Genomic DNA, 17,470 nt, shown 5'->3' with positions numbered 1-17,470 from the left:
ACCTATTTTTAATTGGGTCATTTGTTTTCTCTATGTTCAGATTTTTTACTTCACTGTATATTCATTCTATTCTGTTTATTAGAATATAATACTGTATTCTAATATGATATTAATGCTCTGTCTGTTGCATAATTGGTATTTTTTTCTCACTTTGTAGTGTTCTACTTTGCTCATGTGGTAATTTCCTTTGCTGTAAAGTAGCATTAAGTCCCATCAGGCACTATTTCTTAAATGCTGATCTTAATGCCTCAATAGGACCCATTGGGCCCGGATGGGGTCCTGTTCAGATAGTCTTTGCTTGTGCTAATGATTTCAACCCTATTCCCTAATTCCTCTTCTGTCATATACAGGATATCTGGTCTATGTTGAGGTCTTTGGGCCATTGGAAGTTGCGCTTTGTGCAGGGTAATAGATATGGATTTGTTTTTATTCTTTTACATGCAACCTTCCAGGTGGATTAACACCATTTGTTGAACATTCTGTATTTTCTCCATTGTGCATTTTTTACTTCTTTGTGAAAAACAAGGTGCCTTAGGTGTGTGGAATTATGTTTTGGTCTTCATTTTTCACCTATTAATGAAAGTGTATGTTTGTTATGCCAATGCCAGGCTACCATGCTATGTTTATTTACATAGCTGTGAAATACAACTTGAAATCTGGGATGGTGATGCCTCCAACAGGTCTTTTATTATTCAGGATTATTTTAGCTATTGTGATTTTTTGTATGTGCATATGTATGTGTGTGCTTCCATATGAAGTTTCAGATAGTTTTTCAATTTCAGTAAAGAATGGTGTTGGAATTTTGATACTGGTTGTTTAGAATCTGAGGACTACTTTGGGTATGATGGCCATTTCCATAGCAATAATCTTACCAATCCATGAGCACAGGATATCATCCCATCTTCCAATATCTTCCTTTCCAATGTCCTATAACTTTTATTATGCAAGTCTTTTCGTTTTCTTGGTTTGAGTTATCCCAAAGTATTTTTGAGCTATTATGAAAAAATTATTTCCCTGATTTCTTTCTCTTCGTATCAACTTTGCCATCTGCAGAAAGAGATAACTTCCCTTCCTATTTGAATCCCATTGATCTTCTTCAGTTGTCTTATTACTTTAGGTAAGAAGGAAGAAGTCATCCTTGTCCTAGTTCCTGATTTTAGTGAAAACGCTTTAGGTTTCTTTTCATTTATGAAGATTTTGACTATGGATTTACTGTAAATTGACTTTATTATTTTGTATACAAGTCAGTTTTATAATTAATCTTTTATATTTTTATATTTTAAGTTTGTCTATCAAAAGCAGTCAAGATTTTTATGAGCATATAATATACATATCTTTATACATATATAGCTAATGTACATATATAGCTATCTTTATATTATAATTCCTAAGTTTTGTAATCAGATGTTTTTGCCAACCAGAGTTTTGATAATTAACAGTTGAAAGCACTGAACTCAAGTCATTTTAAGTAAAAAACTTAAAATTAACATTTCAATTAGTTTAGATAAGCCTGTCAAGGATAGTCTTGAGTAGTTTCTTTTTCTGTAAATAACAAAATTTGGACATTTTTTCCTTTTTTTCTTTTTTTGGGGGTCACCAGAATAGGGCAGACTTTTTAGGACTGGGAAGTGAGTGTGATTAGGGTGCAAGATATGAAACCCCCAGATACTCAATAATCAATAGTAATATTATGTTAGGAAAAATTCTCGAATCCTTGGATTTTAGTTTAAAAAAAAAAGGAAACAGAAATGATTGCAATGATTGCTGTCATATAGTCCAAAATATACCTAAGCACATTTATACACACATTCATATATTATATTTTTAAAAGCATGCCAATCATGATTATTGGTGCACAATGAATTTAAAACAGAAGAGCAAAATTTAAATGGCTAAGTTTTCTCTTCAGGAGCACCATCGATAGAGAATGTTTATTACCCCATTACTGTCTTAGAAATCACCTCAAGTTTATAAAACACTAGTCAGTTTCAATTCTTTTTTATTATTTTAATTTTAAACAGCTTGTTTTACATGTCAATCCCACTTCCCTCTCCCTCCTCTCCTCCTGCACCCCCTACCATCCCCCCAGACTCCCACCCTATTGCCATTTCCTTCCACATAGGGGATATCTAGAGTCTGTCATTTCACTCAGGGTAGGGTCCAGGCATTCCCCTAAGAGTCCAGGCTGAGAGAGCATCCCTCTTTGTGTTATGGACACAAGATGTCTGCTTGTATTTCAGGGATAAACACTGATCCACTGCTCAGGGCCCCATAGGTTGCCCAGGCCTCCTCACTGACTCTCACATTCGGGGGGGGGGGGGGAGGGGTCTGGATCAGTCCCATGCTGGCCTCGCAGCTTTCGGTCTGGGGTAAAAGAGCTCTTGATAGAGGGTACCAAACTAGCAAAGCCTCAGTATTTTTATCATTATGGAAATCGTTACTGACCGAAGTACCATTGTCTCTATCTGAAATGGCTCCACAGAGCTGCAGTGGCTCAAAAGAATCCCTAACCCTTTTCCATCCCATGACAAATGCTCTAAATAGCTCAACAGTACTCCCAACTTGCTCAACACAGCTTCCAAATTGGCAAAGCCTATCTTACAAGTGGTAAGATAGGGCTTACCCCTTTAAGATATTTCTCACTAAAGTCAAGCTAAGCTTCCTCCTCGATCTGACAGGTCTCTTCTACACAGGGCACAGCAGGAGAAAAAGTAAATCCAAGTCGGAGGAGGCCTAAGCATGTCTCCCTGAAGTCTTCTACTATAGATTCTTCTCTCTTTAGTCACCTACTCCAACTACTTCTGGATTCTCAGTTCTAATGACAGTGTAGCCTAAGACATCCTCATGACAAACAGCGAAGCTGTGCCTTAAACAGAACGACTGATGCGGAATGAAATCTGTGGCATTGATAGTTCTTAGGAATCTGGTGTCTTTCAGTGATTTCTTTAGCATCATTTATTTAAAATAAAAATTATGAGTATGTGTACACACATATCCACCCTAGAGGAGCACATTTCCACATCGCTCCTGATTTCTTGTGATTTTGCAAATTTCTGTGCGTTGTTCAATTCTCTGTGTTGTTCAATTTCTGCAGACCTTGATTCTTGTCAACAATAAGATCAACAAGATCAGTTCTGGAGCGTTTACACCTCTAGTGAAATTGGAAAGGCTTTATCTCTCTAAGAACCAACTGAAGGAACTGCCTGAAAAAATGCCTAAAACCCTCCAGGAGCTCCGTGCCCACGAGAATGAGATCACCAAAGTGCGGAAAACCGTGTTCAATGGACTGAACCAGATGATTGTCATAGGTACAGATTTGATTATAGCTAGAGTACAATGTCTTAGGGAGCATGAAAGGGTTTCAAGAATCCTTATCTGCTGAAAGGGGGTGATAGGTCAGAGACCTGTGTGTCTGAAGGCTGTGTGAATAGCAGTCACAGCTCTAGGAGAAAGGGGACACTCTTCCTGGACGTTGGTCATCTAAGAATGTGAAAGTAAGACAGCCTACCTTGTTACATGAACAAATGTAACCGTGCTTAGTCAAAGGAATTTGGAGAAATCTTTCCATAGGGGAGTTTTCCTGTGTTCTGACCATCTGTGGATTATTTCCTTTCTAAAACCGTTTTATAAGGTTTTGGTGGGTGTGTGATTATTAGATGTGATTTTGCAATTGGCTTGCAAAATGATAGATGTAAATTCTTAAACAACATTTAGGAAATTTGTAGTAAAGTGCATTAACACCAGCTTAGCTTTTCTGGGAAAATTGTAAGTAGTGACATGGCTATTGTTTTTTTCATAAATATTTGTTTTACTTGTTTGATTCATTTGTTCATTCATACAGGGTTTCGTTGTAAAGCCAATCTGCCCTTGAATAGTGATCTTCCTGCCTGAGGCCCCTGAGTGTTGGTGCCTATTCCATTACAACAGTCTTTGTTTTGCTAGGACAGAGTTTCATTTCATTTTGATGTTTCTCTGAAGAGCATAGTCTTTTCTCCTACATTTTCATTTGTTTCTCAGTTAAGAAGCTATTAAAAGCTATTTATTTCTAGGATTATCACTGAAGCAGATACAGACATCCTAAAATGTCCTCTAACAGCCTTGCACTTTCTGTCATTGTAGAACTTGGCACCAACCCACTGAAAAGTTCTGGCATTGAAAGTGGAGCCTTCCAGGGAATGAAGAGACTCTCATACATCCGCATTGCAGACACCAACATCACTGCTATTCCTCAAGGTGACAAAAAGTTCTCCAAAATGTTTTGAGAAACAAAACTCCAGCAGCATTGACATTAAAAAAGAAATGATTGTGGAGATTTAAATTGGAACATGTGCGGCAAGCCTATCTTCAGTGAACTCTCAATTCCTGGAGGTGGCTTTGTTGGGCCTAGTTGACTAATGGGTCATGCAGACACAGATAGAATTCCTATGAAGTCTCTTCTAATACATAATTTAAGATGCAGTATGTTTGTGGTCTCCATTCATGATTTCCTAAAGAAAGCATACAGTTAATAAGAGTCCATTAATGTTTTGTTTAAAAAAGCAAAAGAAAATAAGTGCTCATACATGGTAGTATCTCTGAAACTGAAACAAATTTAACTTTGATTTCATTCCATTAATCAGTGTCTCCATAAGCATATACAGCTGATGGCCTGATATTGGTCATCATAAAGAATGTAGACATCAGAATCTTTGCTTGGGCTCAAGTTGTCATTAATTGGCTCAAGGAATCTCAAAGTTTTATGATTAGTGCCTCAAATTAAGTAGAATATATGAGTATAGATGGAAAACTAATATTGCCTTACATTACTGTGTGAAAATGTATTAAAGTTTCACGCTCACACAGTGTGTATTGGAGACATATTGATTAAGAGACTCTGTTCCTCAAGCAAACCAGATTCCAGAAGGCTGAAGTGCGATCACTGTCACCAGTGCAGCTTCTGCTGCCACACAGAATCTTGTCCTTGTGAACTGGCAACAGCAGAAAAATGCCTGACAGATGTGCATTGAATTTCACTTTCTTCCCACTCTAAGTTCAGTCTCATAAAAGTCACTCCACATTTCCCACCTATCCTTCACCCCTGCCCTCTTCAACACAGGTGCCTTTCTCTGGAACTGGGTACTAGGTGCAAATTCTCATCTACAGGAAACATTGGTTACTTTTACATCCCAGAAAGCTTTCTTCTAATCTCTGCCTACTCCAGGCTTCTAATACAGAGGGTTGTTTGGTACCCGAGGAAATAAGTATTGGGATAGTTAGGTGCATGCATGCATGCATGCATGCATACATACATACATACATACATACATACACACATACAACAAAACTTCACTGAGTTAGAGAAGGAAGGAAGGTGGTATCTCAAATTTGCTTTATTAAATACACCTTTGTCGCAATTACAGGAAGACTTTTAATTTTCATTTGTTTATGTCTAGAAGATACCAGTGGTTGCAATATCTTATTACAAAAGCAGTTTATACTTCCTAATATTTATTTATGAGAAAAATTCAATTATTATTTAATTTCCTCTGGCTTAGAGAATGCTATTGAATTCTCCTGTCCAGATGGGAGCATGATACACTTCCTTTTTAAAACTTACAAATTTGTAACTTTGAGTGTCTGTTTGGTTACTAAGAAAAGGTATTGATATTCAACATTTTGCACATTGGGAAAATTAATGTAGTTGAGAAAAGTAACACGGTCAATTCTTGGTACATAACAAAAGCAGGGAAAATAAAAGCTTATTTATTTACTCACATTTTCATAGTATCTGCTATCAAAACATTCATCTATAAAGAAACATAATAATTTTAAAACCAACATATAAGACATTGCAATAAATAAAATCATTAACATAATTTGGAGATTGTAATGTAAATTTCTTAGCAGTGAAATCCATTATTTCCTAATTGTATGTCCTTATAGACAAAGAAAATGAAAACTTGCTTCAACCCAGTACTAGGTCTGCATGCATTCATTTACCATTTGCCTTGCAGCTGTTGTTAGTCTTCACAGTGGAAAACTGTATTATTATCAGACATATAAATACATAGAAGACACAGAGAAATGAAAATAAATTCAAACATTGCTTACTATTTGCATCACTAAATCTTTGGAAATAACAATCATTAAAGATGCATATTTGAGAGTTTAGTGCAGCCTTTGGATGTTAGATTAGGTATTCAGGTACTCTACGTATATCAGGTTAATTGATTATAGGACACTTCACACCCCTGTTAACAATAAAAACAGTCTGGTTTAATAGGGTCATGTAAGCCAGAGGTTCTCAACTTGTGGGGCGCAATGCCCCTCAGAGGCCTTCAGAGATCACCTAAGATAAGTGGAAAATACAGATGTTTGCACAACAATGCATAACAGAAGGAAAATTACTGTTATGAAGTAGCAATGAAGATAATTTTATGATTTGGGGTGAGCATAACAAGAGGAACTGTATTAAAGTGCCATCTCATTAGGAAGATTGGGAACCACTTACAATGTAACTTTTAGCTATTGTTGCATTGCCATGGTGCAGAGGCATCAAATGCTCTCACAGAGAAGTTAAGTCTCACAATACAATAGTGCTAGTTATGAATAATACTTGTAAATGAAATACCTGCTTACATTTACATACAGACTTAAAAGATACACAGATACATTATCCTTCCATTTCAGTTGCAGTGTTCACCTACTTATTTTGTCTTGACATCATGAATTGTTCATCAACCAGCATCAATGTAAGCCTACTGACTCAGGTGGAAAGAACAATGAGAGATCTGGTGTTTGACTTCCATTCTACAGTTGCCAGCACAAAAGTCTATCAAATGATGTAAAGTGTTCACAGTTATATATAAGTCTATGAGATAAAAACAGTGAAGAAGCACATCACTATAAAGTGTGTGTGTGTTGTTATTGTAAAGAGAAAGAAGGAAAAAGACGAAGACCAACATTATTTGAAATGACTTCTTGAAATCGACCACATGTGTCCCCATTGAAAGAAATTTTCCATTTATAATGCTTGGTGGCTGATTTAACATCTTTTTGCACATTCCAGGTCTCCCTCCTTCTCTCACGGAATTGCATCTGGATGGAAACAAAATCACCAAAGTCGATGCATCCAGCCTCAAAGGACTGACTAATTTGGCTAAGTAAGATAATTTAATATTTCTTATCAAAACTATGGGGGATGTGTCATCCATCTTTAGACACACACAGCTCTACCTATTTTACAAACTATCTCAAGTTATATGTTTTGAAGTGAAATTCCATCTAACCTGACGAATTCTTGACAAACCAATGAACTATTGGAATTACTATGGACAACAAAATTGATAACATATTTTGTGGATATTTGGCTGTTTTAAGTATTTTGTAAAGGTGTTCAATTAAAACAGGTTTTAAATGTCCATTTAATATATTCTAATTTAGTGTCATCAAAGAGAAAGTTAAGAAAACTGTAACAAGTTAATCCAAATTTGAGAATGTATTCAAATGGCGTCTATATGGACATAGAAATATTACTTTCTGAATAACTGCAATGAAATTATCTAACCTCTCTTCTCTAAAGGACTTAAAAGAAAATGTCATTGCACATTTACTTCAGACTTAAAAAAGAAAGAATTTTTGTGGCCCTGTGTAATCCTGTTTTTCTCTGTACATCTGTTTTCTAAATGGGTTTCATATTCCCTTTATGTTTAATAGTGGGCTACATAAGAAAAAGCAAACTGATGAGTTTATTCAGGAGTCTCCAAGGAATATTCTTAAGGGTGTGTACCTGCTGTAGCCAACACGATAGATGAGTGAATATATGAAACGCATATCTTTAGCCTTGAGAAATGTCAGTAACAAGTCAATATATTAGGTATCTTTTCCTGCTTCCATGTGTAGTCTCTAAATGACCCAGTACATAGTGAACAGAAAGAATAAATACAACATTGTGAATATATAGCTATATGTTTCCCTGGTGTCTGAAATAATAAGAAAAACTCCATGTAGAAAAATTTAACCCATTTCTGATATAAAATTGTTGTTCACAGTAATTTACATTATGCATCACTAATCTTTCCTTACTTATTAATTCCTTCTAGATGTAGAAAAATATAAGCAGATAAATTGCATTAATTGTTACATACATTTTCCATTAGGATCTTATTTCCATATTATTACTATGATAATGATTAATAGCAGTAGTATAAGAGGACAATATTTTAAACCTCTAAGAATGACAAATCATTCATAATATATGTGTTTCTTTGGAAAGATATTTGTTATATGAAAACCAGTAATAGATTCTGGCATTGCAAATCTTGATATTGATGACATGTACTATCTTAAACAGAAGCTTAAAGTACTAATAAATTATAAAAAGGCTAATAAAAAATTAGGTTTCTTGGCAAGTGGATTCTGAATTTCATTTAATTACTGTATCCATAGGATCAAGTTTCCTAATTCTTGAAAGTACCAAATCCATTATTTTTGGAATAAAATACAGAGTAAATTCTTTATTAAATCATCAAATCATTGTGTTCCTTATTATTCAGTGATGTTGGAACACAGTCAATGAGTTAGTGTTGAAAATTAAACAAAAAAAAACCATAAAACCTGTGAAAAGAGACCAAAAACCTCTTTTTATGGCAGATTTCCAGCTTATTTTCAGGACTGTGTTGGGAGAAAATACTACAAATCACTCTTCTGAAGTGCAAAACATAAATTATTATTAGATACATATAGTCATATATATGGCATACACAGGCATGCGTGTCATGTCCTTTATTAGTAGAAATATTTTTCAATGGTAAACATGCTTTTTGAGGTTTCTCACTGGTCATTTTAATCCTTGGAGAAATACAAATTTTCAAAAACAATTATTGATTGATTATATAAGCAAGTATTTTAAGATAATATTATTCTTGAAAAAGTTGTTAGGAACTGTATAGTCTAAGATATAGTCTACTGCAAAATTGATAACAGGGACTTGGAGCATCACAAGGTACAGGAGACATAATTCTGAAGTGAAAAACAGAAGGCCATAAATAATAAATGGGTATCTAAAATGAAAGGAAAAATCTAAACATTCTCAGCCAAGATGCCAAGTTAATAAACAGCAACTATGACAACCAGTGATACTATTAATAAAAAATCTGCACATTTTAAACATTATTTGACAATAAAGCCAGGGTCATACTTGGGGCACTTTATTTATGTAAGGACAGCAGCATCTGAATTCCATGGACTCAAGCCTTGGACCTATCTGAAAGTTGAAGAAATCATTCTGCAGTCTTCAGGCCAGCCCTTTGTATGCTAAGGCACTTGATAAACAGTCTCCTCCCTTCTTGCAGCTGTTAGAGCCCTTTCATTACTCCATGATAGTCCTGGTATCTGCCCTATGGATTAACATCTCTCTGCTTTGGGTGGTTTTATCCCTAGAATGCTTAATGAATTAGTCATGCCTCCAAGCCAAATTCTTCTGACTTGGAATCCCATTAATATCATAGAATCCTCATTTGCTATGCCTTTAATTTAAGAAATATGAACCTAGACCTCAACCAAATGAAGCTTATAAAACACAGAGAAATGAGTCAGCTGTCTGAGTGGGGGGGGGGGCGGTGAAACTCATAGCAAGCTGACCCAGAGTGGCATTAGAGGGTCTCTGGAGAACTTTATTTTATCTGCTACAACACACCAATTCTATTTATTGTTCTAGAATGGAGGCTACTGACATTTTAGAATGTTTTACCTTCAATTTTTCCATGAATAAATATACATGATAAACAAACAGATACATCATTTCCAAAGTGACTAAAAGGCTCCCAATGTTTCCTTTTGTTCTTTACCAAATGAATTTGTGTTTTTATTATATGTATAAATAAATTCATGGCTATTTGTGGACTATGTTAAATTCTATGCTGATTCTATGTTAGGACTAGATTTACTACAAGACATTTGCTATTTCACTAGAGAGACATACAAGTAGTCAATTCATAACACTGCCTTTTATGTTTTCCAAGATGACCTCAGAATGCTGTGGAAGAATATTTACTACAGGTATCCATCCAGGAGTTTTGATAAAGGTCATGCTGAGCTGAGAATTGACTTTTGCGGTGATAGAGATGGTTCTGATGGTGAAGTCATTGCAGTACAATAATGAATACCGGAGTCCAGATTCCCTACATAAAAACCGGTGGCACTTGCCCTGGAAGAAAGAGACAGGATGATTTCTGGAGCTTGCTGATTGACTAATTGTGGCAAATTGATGGACTCCAGTTCAGTAAAAGACTGTCTCAAAAACTAAGTTGAGAATTATGGAGCAGGATAACCAGTGTCTATATCTAGCCTCTGAATCCATGTGTACACATATATTTGCTCATGCATCTTCACACACACACACACACACACACACAGCAAGCATAGTTTTTGTCTAGACTCAGAAAGGTTTGAAGAAAACACTTGAGAGGAACAGTTCATGCAAAAGCAAGGGATGTCTTATCAAATTTCCTACAGCCTATAAGAAAGTGTTTCCTCACTGCTATGCACACCAATGTCTCCTCTCTTCTGCAGGTTGGGGTTGAGTTTCAACAGCATCTCTGCCGTAGACAATGGTACTCTGGCCAACACTCCTCATCTGAGGGAGCTCCACTTGGACAACAACAAACTCATCAGAGTGCCTGGTGGGCTGGCGGAGCACAAGTACATCCAGGTAATGCAAAACCATTCCTACTTATGAGGAACAACTGGAGCAGAATCTCCCAGTGTGATTGTGGGACGAAGGGAACTCTTCTCAGGAATAGTTTTTAGTGCCGTAGCCTTCTACTAGCTCAAAAGGCTTGAGAACATTCACAGCCTAAGATCAGAGTGCTAGCCTGCCTGCGTTCTGGTGAGGGCCTAACCCAAACAGTGAACTCCTGATGTCAACTCTTAGTCTCACATGACAGAAAGAGAGTGTCTTCCTGGAAGGGCAGTAACCCCATTTGAGACTGATTACTTTTCAAAGGCCCATACCCCATGCCACATTGTTGGGATGATATTTTAAAACATGATTTTGGGAGGATACAAAATTCAAGCCACTGCATAGAAAAGAATTTTAAGTATTGTGGCATATATGGTCTTATTGTATAGAAAGCATGTTTAACTCATTAATTTTAAACTAACTATACATTGACTATAGTATAAAACTCAGTGCTAAAATGAATATTTCTTATGAGGTAGGCTGGTTTGAAGTCATAGATCAGTATAACAAATACCACTTGTATAAGGAAATTAGTACATGATGAATGACATAGAGTAAACTAATTTGAACTGTAAGTAGATTCACAGCTGATAAAAGTAATGTATTAAGTTTATACAAATTATCAAGTTATGTAGATTGGTAAAAAACATAGGAATACAAGAGCCAGTAGTCCATTGGGGTATAGTCTTTGTGTCTCTAAATCTAAAAATGAAAAGCATGCTTACTAGGTAGTGACAAAAATAATTACACATAATAACAGACAGACTTCTAGTGGTACTTTGAGAAACTAAAACAAAAATGTTTATTCAAGCTATTCAAGAAACCAGTACTTTTTAATTTGTCTTATGTACATCATTATTTTTCTATTTTGTTCAGTCTTTTTGGGGGGAGTTTTATTATTTATTTATTTATTTATTTATTTATTTATTTAGATTGATTTCTTGAGACAGAGTCTCACTATATAGCTCTGAGCTCGGACTGTCTTAGAACTCACTCTGTAAACCAGGCTGTTCTCAAACTCAAGAAATCTACCTACGTTTGCCTCTTGAATTCTAGGATTAAATAGGTGTGTTACCACACTCAATTTTTTTAAAACCCTCTTACATTTAAATATGCGTCACATTCAATCACTGCGTCTCAGAAGCATTATTTGACATATTTTATAGGTAAAATAATATAATATCTAAGTTTTTCTGGTGACTCAGGGTAGACAGACCTGTTCTGTCCTCAGAAATGCCAACACACATCTCACCTCCCATTTGTTGTTTACTTGAGGCAAGTTCAAGAACATTAGACATTAACTAGGTTGACTAAGTGACATAATGTGAGCAAGAAGCTTAACATATTTTCTTGAGTAGTTGCTGCTTTTGTGGGGTGTAGTGGATATATAGTGATACTTAGACTTGACAAATCTAGCTATACTTTTTACTGGTAAGGTTTTCATCATGCTTAGTTTTGTTTCTTTGACCCTACTTTTACCTTCTTTATACTTGGTTTTCTCGTCAACTTGGCACACTCTATAGAGACCATGGAATTTCTTTACTAGGAACATTAAGGAGTGAAACACAATAGAAAGCAATTGTCCATTTTGATGCCACTTTCTGTAATTTTGTTCCATATGTTTCTGCTCTAAGCTTGAAGACATAGTATACATTTTTCTGTGAGTTACAAAGAAAGATAATTAAGCATTGTGTTTCAAAGAGTGTTAAGTTTAAGGAAATAATTTCAGAGTAACACATGTTTGGAAAGTAGCATTTTCAGCTGTTTCTCCTTAGCTTTTAGTACCTGTATCCTATTTCCTTTTCTCCTTCAAGATCCTAAGGATTTTACACATACTAGTTCTTTTTCAGTTATTTTGTAAAATTCATAAATATTTATTTGTTTTTTATATATGTTATTAACTCTTTGAGAATTTTAAGCATGGAGGCAAGGTATTTTGCATATATGTATTATATTTTGTATACCATCCCTCCTCCCCGTAACTCCCTTGTGTCCATTCCCTACCCCTTAAACTTTCAAACATTGTATCCTCTTTATTTATCTCTCTCTTTATTTTCTATATAATTCACAGAGTCTATTTGTGCTGTCCATAAATTCATGGACCATTCACTGGAATATTGTTAATTTACTAAGAACCCTCAAGTGGAACATGTTCACATACTCTTATAGAAAACTGAGACCTAGAAAATTTGCAAGAGACAAGAATGTGACCAAGTTTTATTGTCTGAAAATGCTTAAAGTAAATTTGAGAAAAAGCCGGGCGGTGGTGGCGCATGCCTGGAGGCAGAGGCAGGCGGATCTCTGTGAGTTTGAGCCGGGCTGGACCGACAGCCTCCAAAACAATGCAGAGAAACCCTGTCTCATAAAAACCAAAAAAAATTGAGGAAAAAAAAAAGGAAAATTGACTCTTGCTGTCTAGCAAGCATCAATTGTCAATAGCTATGTGGGGGCTTATGAGTCTCTTCCTTCTCCCTACTGAAGACTTGACTGCGTTGATCCTGTGCAGGCAAGCACAATTGCTGTGCTCTCATGAGTACAATAACCCTGTTGTGTCCAGAAGACACTATTACACCCCTTTCATCCCCGACCTCTGGTTTTTATCATCTTTCCACACCCTCTTCTGCAATGTTTATTGCACCCTTAGAGTGGTTGAGGTGTGATATAGATATGGTATTTATGCCTGAGCACTCCACAGAGCATTATGTTCTATGCTGTGACCAGTTGTGACATTCTGTACTAACTGCCATCTACTACTCAAAGAAGCTTCTCTGATGAGGTCTGAGATGACCCTGACCTATGTTATGTAGTCATTCCACCACTGCAACAGAGTTTTAGAGAGGGCATTTCCCCCCCAAATTTCCCTCTCCATCATTTTAGCTTGCCATCTACTGTGTTATGTATATAGGGATGGCAGTGGAATGTAGATTAAGAGTGATATAACTTTCTTGTCTTAAAAGGGGGAGGGTTGTTCACATTTGCCATTAAGAAAGGCACTAACTATAGCTGTTTTGCAAATTCTCATTATCAAGTGATGACACACCCTTCTGCTCCTAGATTAGCTGAAATTTTGAACATTTTCTTCTTCAAAAAAATTGTCTGTGCTTGTGGAGATAATGTTTCATATTTCATTGCTAATATACTAATATAGTGTACTAAATTAATTTATTATAAGTTGTTAAATGAGTTTTAAATCCTTGAGATATATCACTCTTGGAAGTAGTATACAGTCTTTCTACATATTGTGAAATACAGTTTCTTAATACTTCATTCAGTATTTAAAAATTATGCTTATCTGACTATAATTTTCTTTTTATGTGGCACCACTTCTTGTTCACAGTCTGTTGCTTGTCATATTCCTTGACATAGTCTTTAACATTCAGCACTGTCAATTATTACTAAGTATTACTTGTTTTTCTTGACAAGTTCTGCTAGAATAGAGGACAGTAATAACAATATAACGTTATCAAAATGTAAGAATCCTAAATGAATTATCAACACTATTGCTTTGTTTTTAACAATACTCCTTTCTGGTTTTTTTTTAACACTTTATACCATTGTCTGCTTAGGCAATTATATGAGTAAGGGTGTTTTAAACACTACACAGACATGGATTTCCCTGTAGGTTACATATTACAAATCACCACTAGAAGACCTTATTCCAAAGTCTTAACTTCAAATTTATTTTGCATTATTTCACTGTATAGCCTAGATTGCATCCAAAGTCATGAGTCTCTTGCCCCATCACCTAAGTGCTAGGGTTGTAGTTGTGCTTCATCATATTTGGTTGATGTCTCTCTCTCTCTCTCTCTTTCCCCCCCCCCCCCTCTCTCTTTCTCTCTCAGTTTTTCAAGACAGGGTTTCTCTGTATTGTTTTGGAGGCTGTCCTGGAACACTCTCTGTAGATCAGGCTGGCCTGGAACTCACAGAGATCCTCCTGCCTCTGCCTCCCGAGTGCTGGGATTAAAGGAGTGAACCACCAACGCCTGGCTGGTTGATGTCTCTTTAGTTTTTAAATAAATCTGGTGTCTAGTAACACTGAGAAAATTTAGGAGCAAATTATCACTGTATTAAACATGACAAGATATATTTTATAAAACATCTTGACGAACTAAAGTTCAATATTTTTATAGTAGAGCTTGTAAATTAAATATCAGCAGAGTATTATGTTGGTACTCTCCTGTAATCCCAGAGTTGGAGATGTTGAAGCAGGAGAATTTAAAGCTTGACAACAACTTGAGCTACCCAGAAAACAAACAAAATAACAAATAAAAGGAAAATCTTTTTTAAATACTGCCTTTGTAAATGTGATACTTAAATATAATTCGGAGTTTGTGCTACCTTATTAAAATTCTAATGTGTAAATTTTTTTGTTCATTTCATTACATATTACTTCCTCCTACATATTTTTATTAAGTGGATTAATATTTTGGTTTTTGTTCTAAAGGTTTAATATTCTGTGTAGATAGTATATGGTAAATGCATATCTAATATGTGTGACAATACCCATTCACTTGGTGTACTTCTTGGCTATCTCCTTTCTATATAGCAGGCACTGGAGATGTAGCCTTGAACAAAAAGGTAGAAACTTCTTCCCTCTTTTAGATTTTTCTCTGGAAAAGAAAAAGAGGAAGCCAGTTACACTGAATAGTGACAATTGCTATGAATAAATATGAATAAAGACAGATGGGACTGAATTAAGAACAGCAGATTGGGATGATGAGAGAAGGCCTATTTGTTAGGAGAAAGCAAGGTAGCAAGCCTGCAGATGCCTTAGGGAAGTTACTGCAGGTGAGGAAGCCTGTGTGTGACAATGGACTGGGCATGACCAGTGATAGGATAAGATACAGCCTTGGAACAGAATAGTATCAGGCTGTAGAATGTGAAATCCCTGATGACAATTTGCTTTATTTTTTCAGCACCCCTTACTTCAGCCCCGGGAAAAGGCAGGGTGAAATTTTCACCTTCTGTTTTTGTGACATGAATATTCTTTTGGCCTCATCTCTTTTTGTTGTTTTTGCTTTGTTTTAGAGTCCCTCTGGGATATAAATTTTCTTTTCTTTTTTTTAAAAAGTGGACTTTTGAAAACCAAAGGAGAAAGTAGGAGGGACAACCAGCGGTTGCAGTAGTTGAGGGAGTGGCCCTGGAGACTGAGGCTATGGGAGTATACATCAGGACCACTCTGTGGACACACTTTGAAGATTAGATGGCAGAACTGGATGATGAGGTAGAGAGTATATAAGGACGCTGAGTGCAAGTGTAATTGCAATGTTTCTAGCCTGAGTATCTAGGAGGATTAAGGAGCAACTTGAAGAGATAGGGCAAACTGAGGAAGGAAAAACAATTTCTGAAAGGAAAGCAGGAAACAAAATTTGCTTCGAGGAGTGATAATGTATTCCTACCCAAAGACCCAAATTAAAAATAGTATTTATGTAAGGAACCTCAATGCACACACAGAGAATAATCATTCCACACTGTTTTATGCTGCAGGTTGTCTACCTTCACAACAACAACATCTCTGCGGTCGGGTCAAATGACTTCTGCCCACCTGGCTACAACACCAAAAAGGCTTCTTACTCCGGAGTGAGCCTTTTCAGCAACCCTGTTCAGTACTGGGAGATCCAGCCATCCACCTTCAGATGTGTCTATGTGCGCTCTGCCATTCAACTAGGGAACTACAAGTAACTCCAGACAGCATCATTCTTATAATCTGGAAAAAAATAACAACCCAAAACCCAATCTGTCAGTATCATTAGTAAAAGGGGTGGGGGTGGGGAGAAAACTAGATGCTGGAAATTCAAGAGTATTGTAGATGCCTTTTCCACACGACCAATCATGCATCAAGCCAAATATGCAGATTGAATAACTGCCTACAATAAAAATATTTTGCCTGCAATATTCAGAATCATTTCTAAATGTTTCTGTAGATATGAACTAAGCTATTAAAATCTGATGTAACCATAGAGGCCAGACTTTTAATAAAGCTTTAAAAAGAACCAAATACAAAGTATTATGTAATTCATAGACATAAATTAACTCTTTTGACATAAAGTCAAATGCCAAACTCTAGCAGTGTATTAGTCTTCTTTATTATTGGTAATGCCTCATTTGAATGTGTAAATTCAATACAGGCTGTGTAAAATTTTCACTGTCATTTTATTGAAAGAAATAAAATTTTGAAAATGCATTCAAAATGGATATTTTATAAACACTTAATTCTAAAACTTCCAGAAATCCCTGGGAAGTTGATAATAATAGTATAAATTTTCAAATTCATAGCATTTCCTGTACTCTTTATACTTACATTTGAGAATGACAATGAGTATTGTCTACATTCAGTGTTAGGCTTATAAAGCATGAAACAGATTTTGTTTCATTAGCACAAAGAACTCACATTTTCCGTACTCACTCATTCATAAAATCTATTTTAAAAGAACTATATGGACCATCAGGCTACTTATCTAGACATTTCTGCATCTAATGATGTAATGAAAATTGATATTGCCTTTAGTAAGCTTCTGACTTTAGGAAAACATTTTTTGAGTTGGATTTTGGAACAGCTATTGAATCGGGCATTTAAGCATACCTCAGGGGTAGGCTTCTGGGCTTGGAGAATTTATGATTTGGAATATTTGGGCCATCAATACCTAGTGGGGAAATAAGCAAGAACAGTCTGACTCTGCTGCAGAGTTGGTTGTCCTATGGTCAGCAATCATAAGATGACACATTAACCCTCACATTAACCCTGCTTTA

At 35.9% G+C, this 17,470-nt stretch overlaps 1 protein-coding gene across 3 annotated transcripts in view; it reads left to right on the top strand.

Annotated features, from left to right (window-relative positions):
- Positions 1 to 16,904, top strand: part of Dcn (decorin) — a 33,932-nt gene extending 17,028 nt beyond the window's left edge. For all 3 annotated transcript variants that reach the window (XM_005068017.4, XM_040754994.1, XM_013111826.3), the window contains exons 4-8: positions 3,095 to 3,308; positions 4,120 to 4,233; positions 7,049 to 7,142; positions 10,552 to 10,690; positions 16,208 to 16,904. In XM_005068017.4, coding sequence (XP_005068074.1) covers positions 3,095 to 3,308; positions 4,120 to 4,233; positions 7,049 to 7,142; positions 10,552 to 10,690; positions 16,208 to 16,402 — 756 coding nt within the window. In that variant the 3' untranslated portion in view covers positions 16,403 to 16,904. The remainder of the gene's footprint in view (positions 1 to 3,094; positions 3,309 to 4,119; positions 4,234 to 7,048; positions 7,143 to 10,551; positions 10,691 to 16,207) is intronic.
- The last annotated feature ends 566 nt before the right edge of the window (positions 16,905 to 17,470 follow it).

The sequence above is a fragment of the Mesocricetus auratus genome, unplaced genomic scaffold (assembly GCF_017639785.1).
Source record: "Mesocricetus auratus isolate SY011 unplaced genomic scaffold, BCM_Maur_2.0 Super-Scaffold_100011, whole genome shotgun sequence".
Taxonomy (NCBI): Eukaryota; Metazoa; Chordata; class Mammalia; order Rodentia; family Cricetidae; genus Mesocricetus; species Mesocricetus auratus.
Note: the sequence above shows the minus strand (reverse complement) of the source record. Positions and strands in the feature narration are given on the sequence as shown.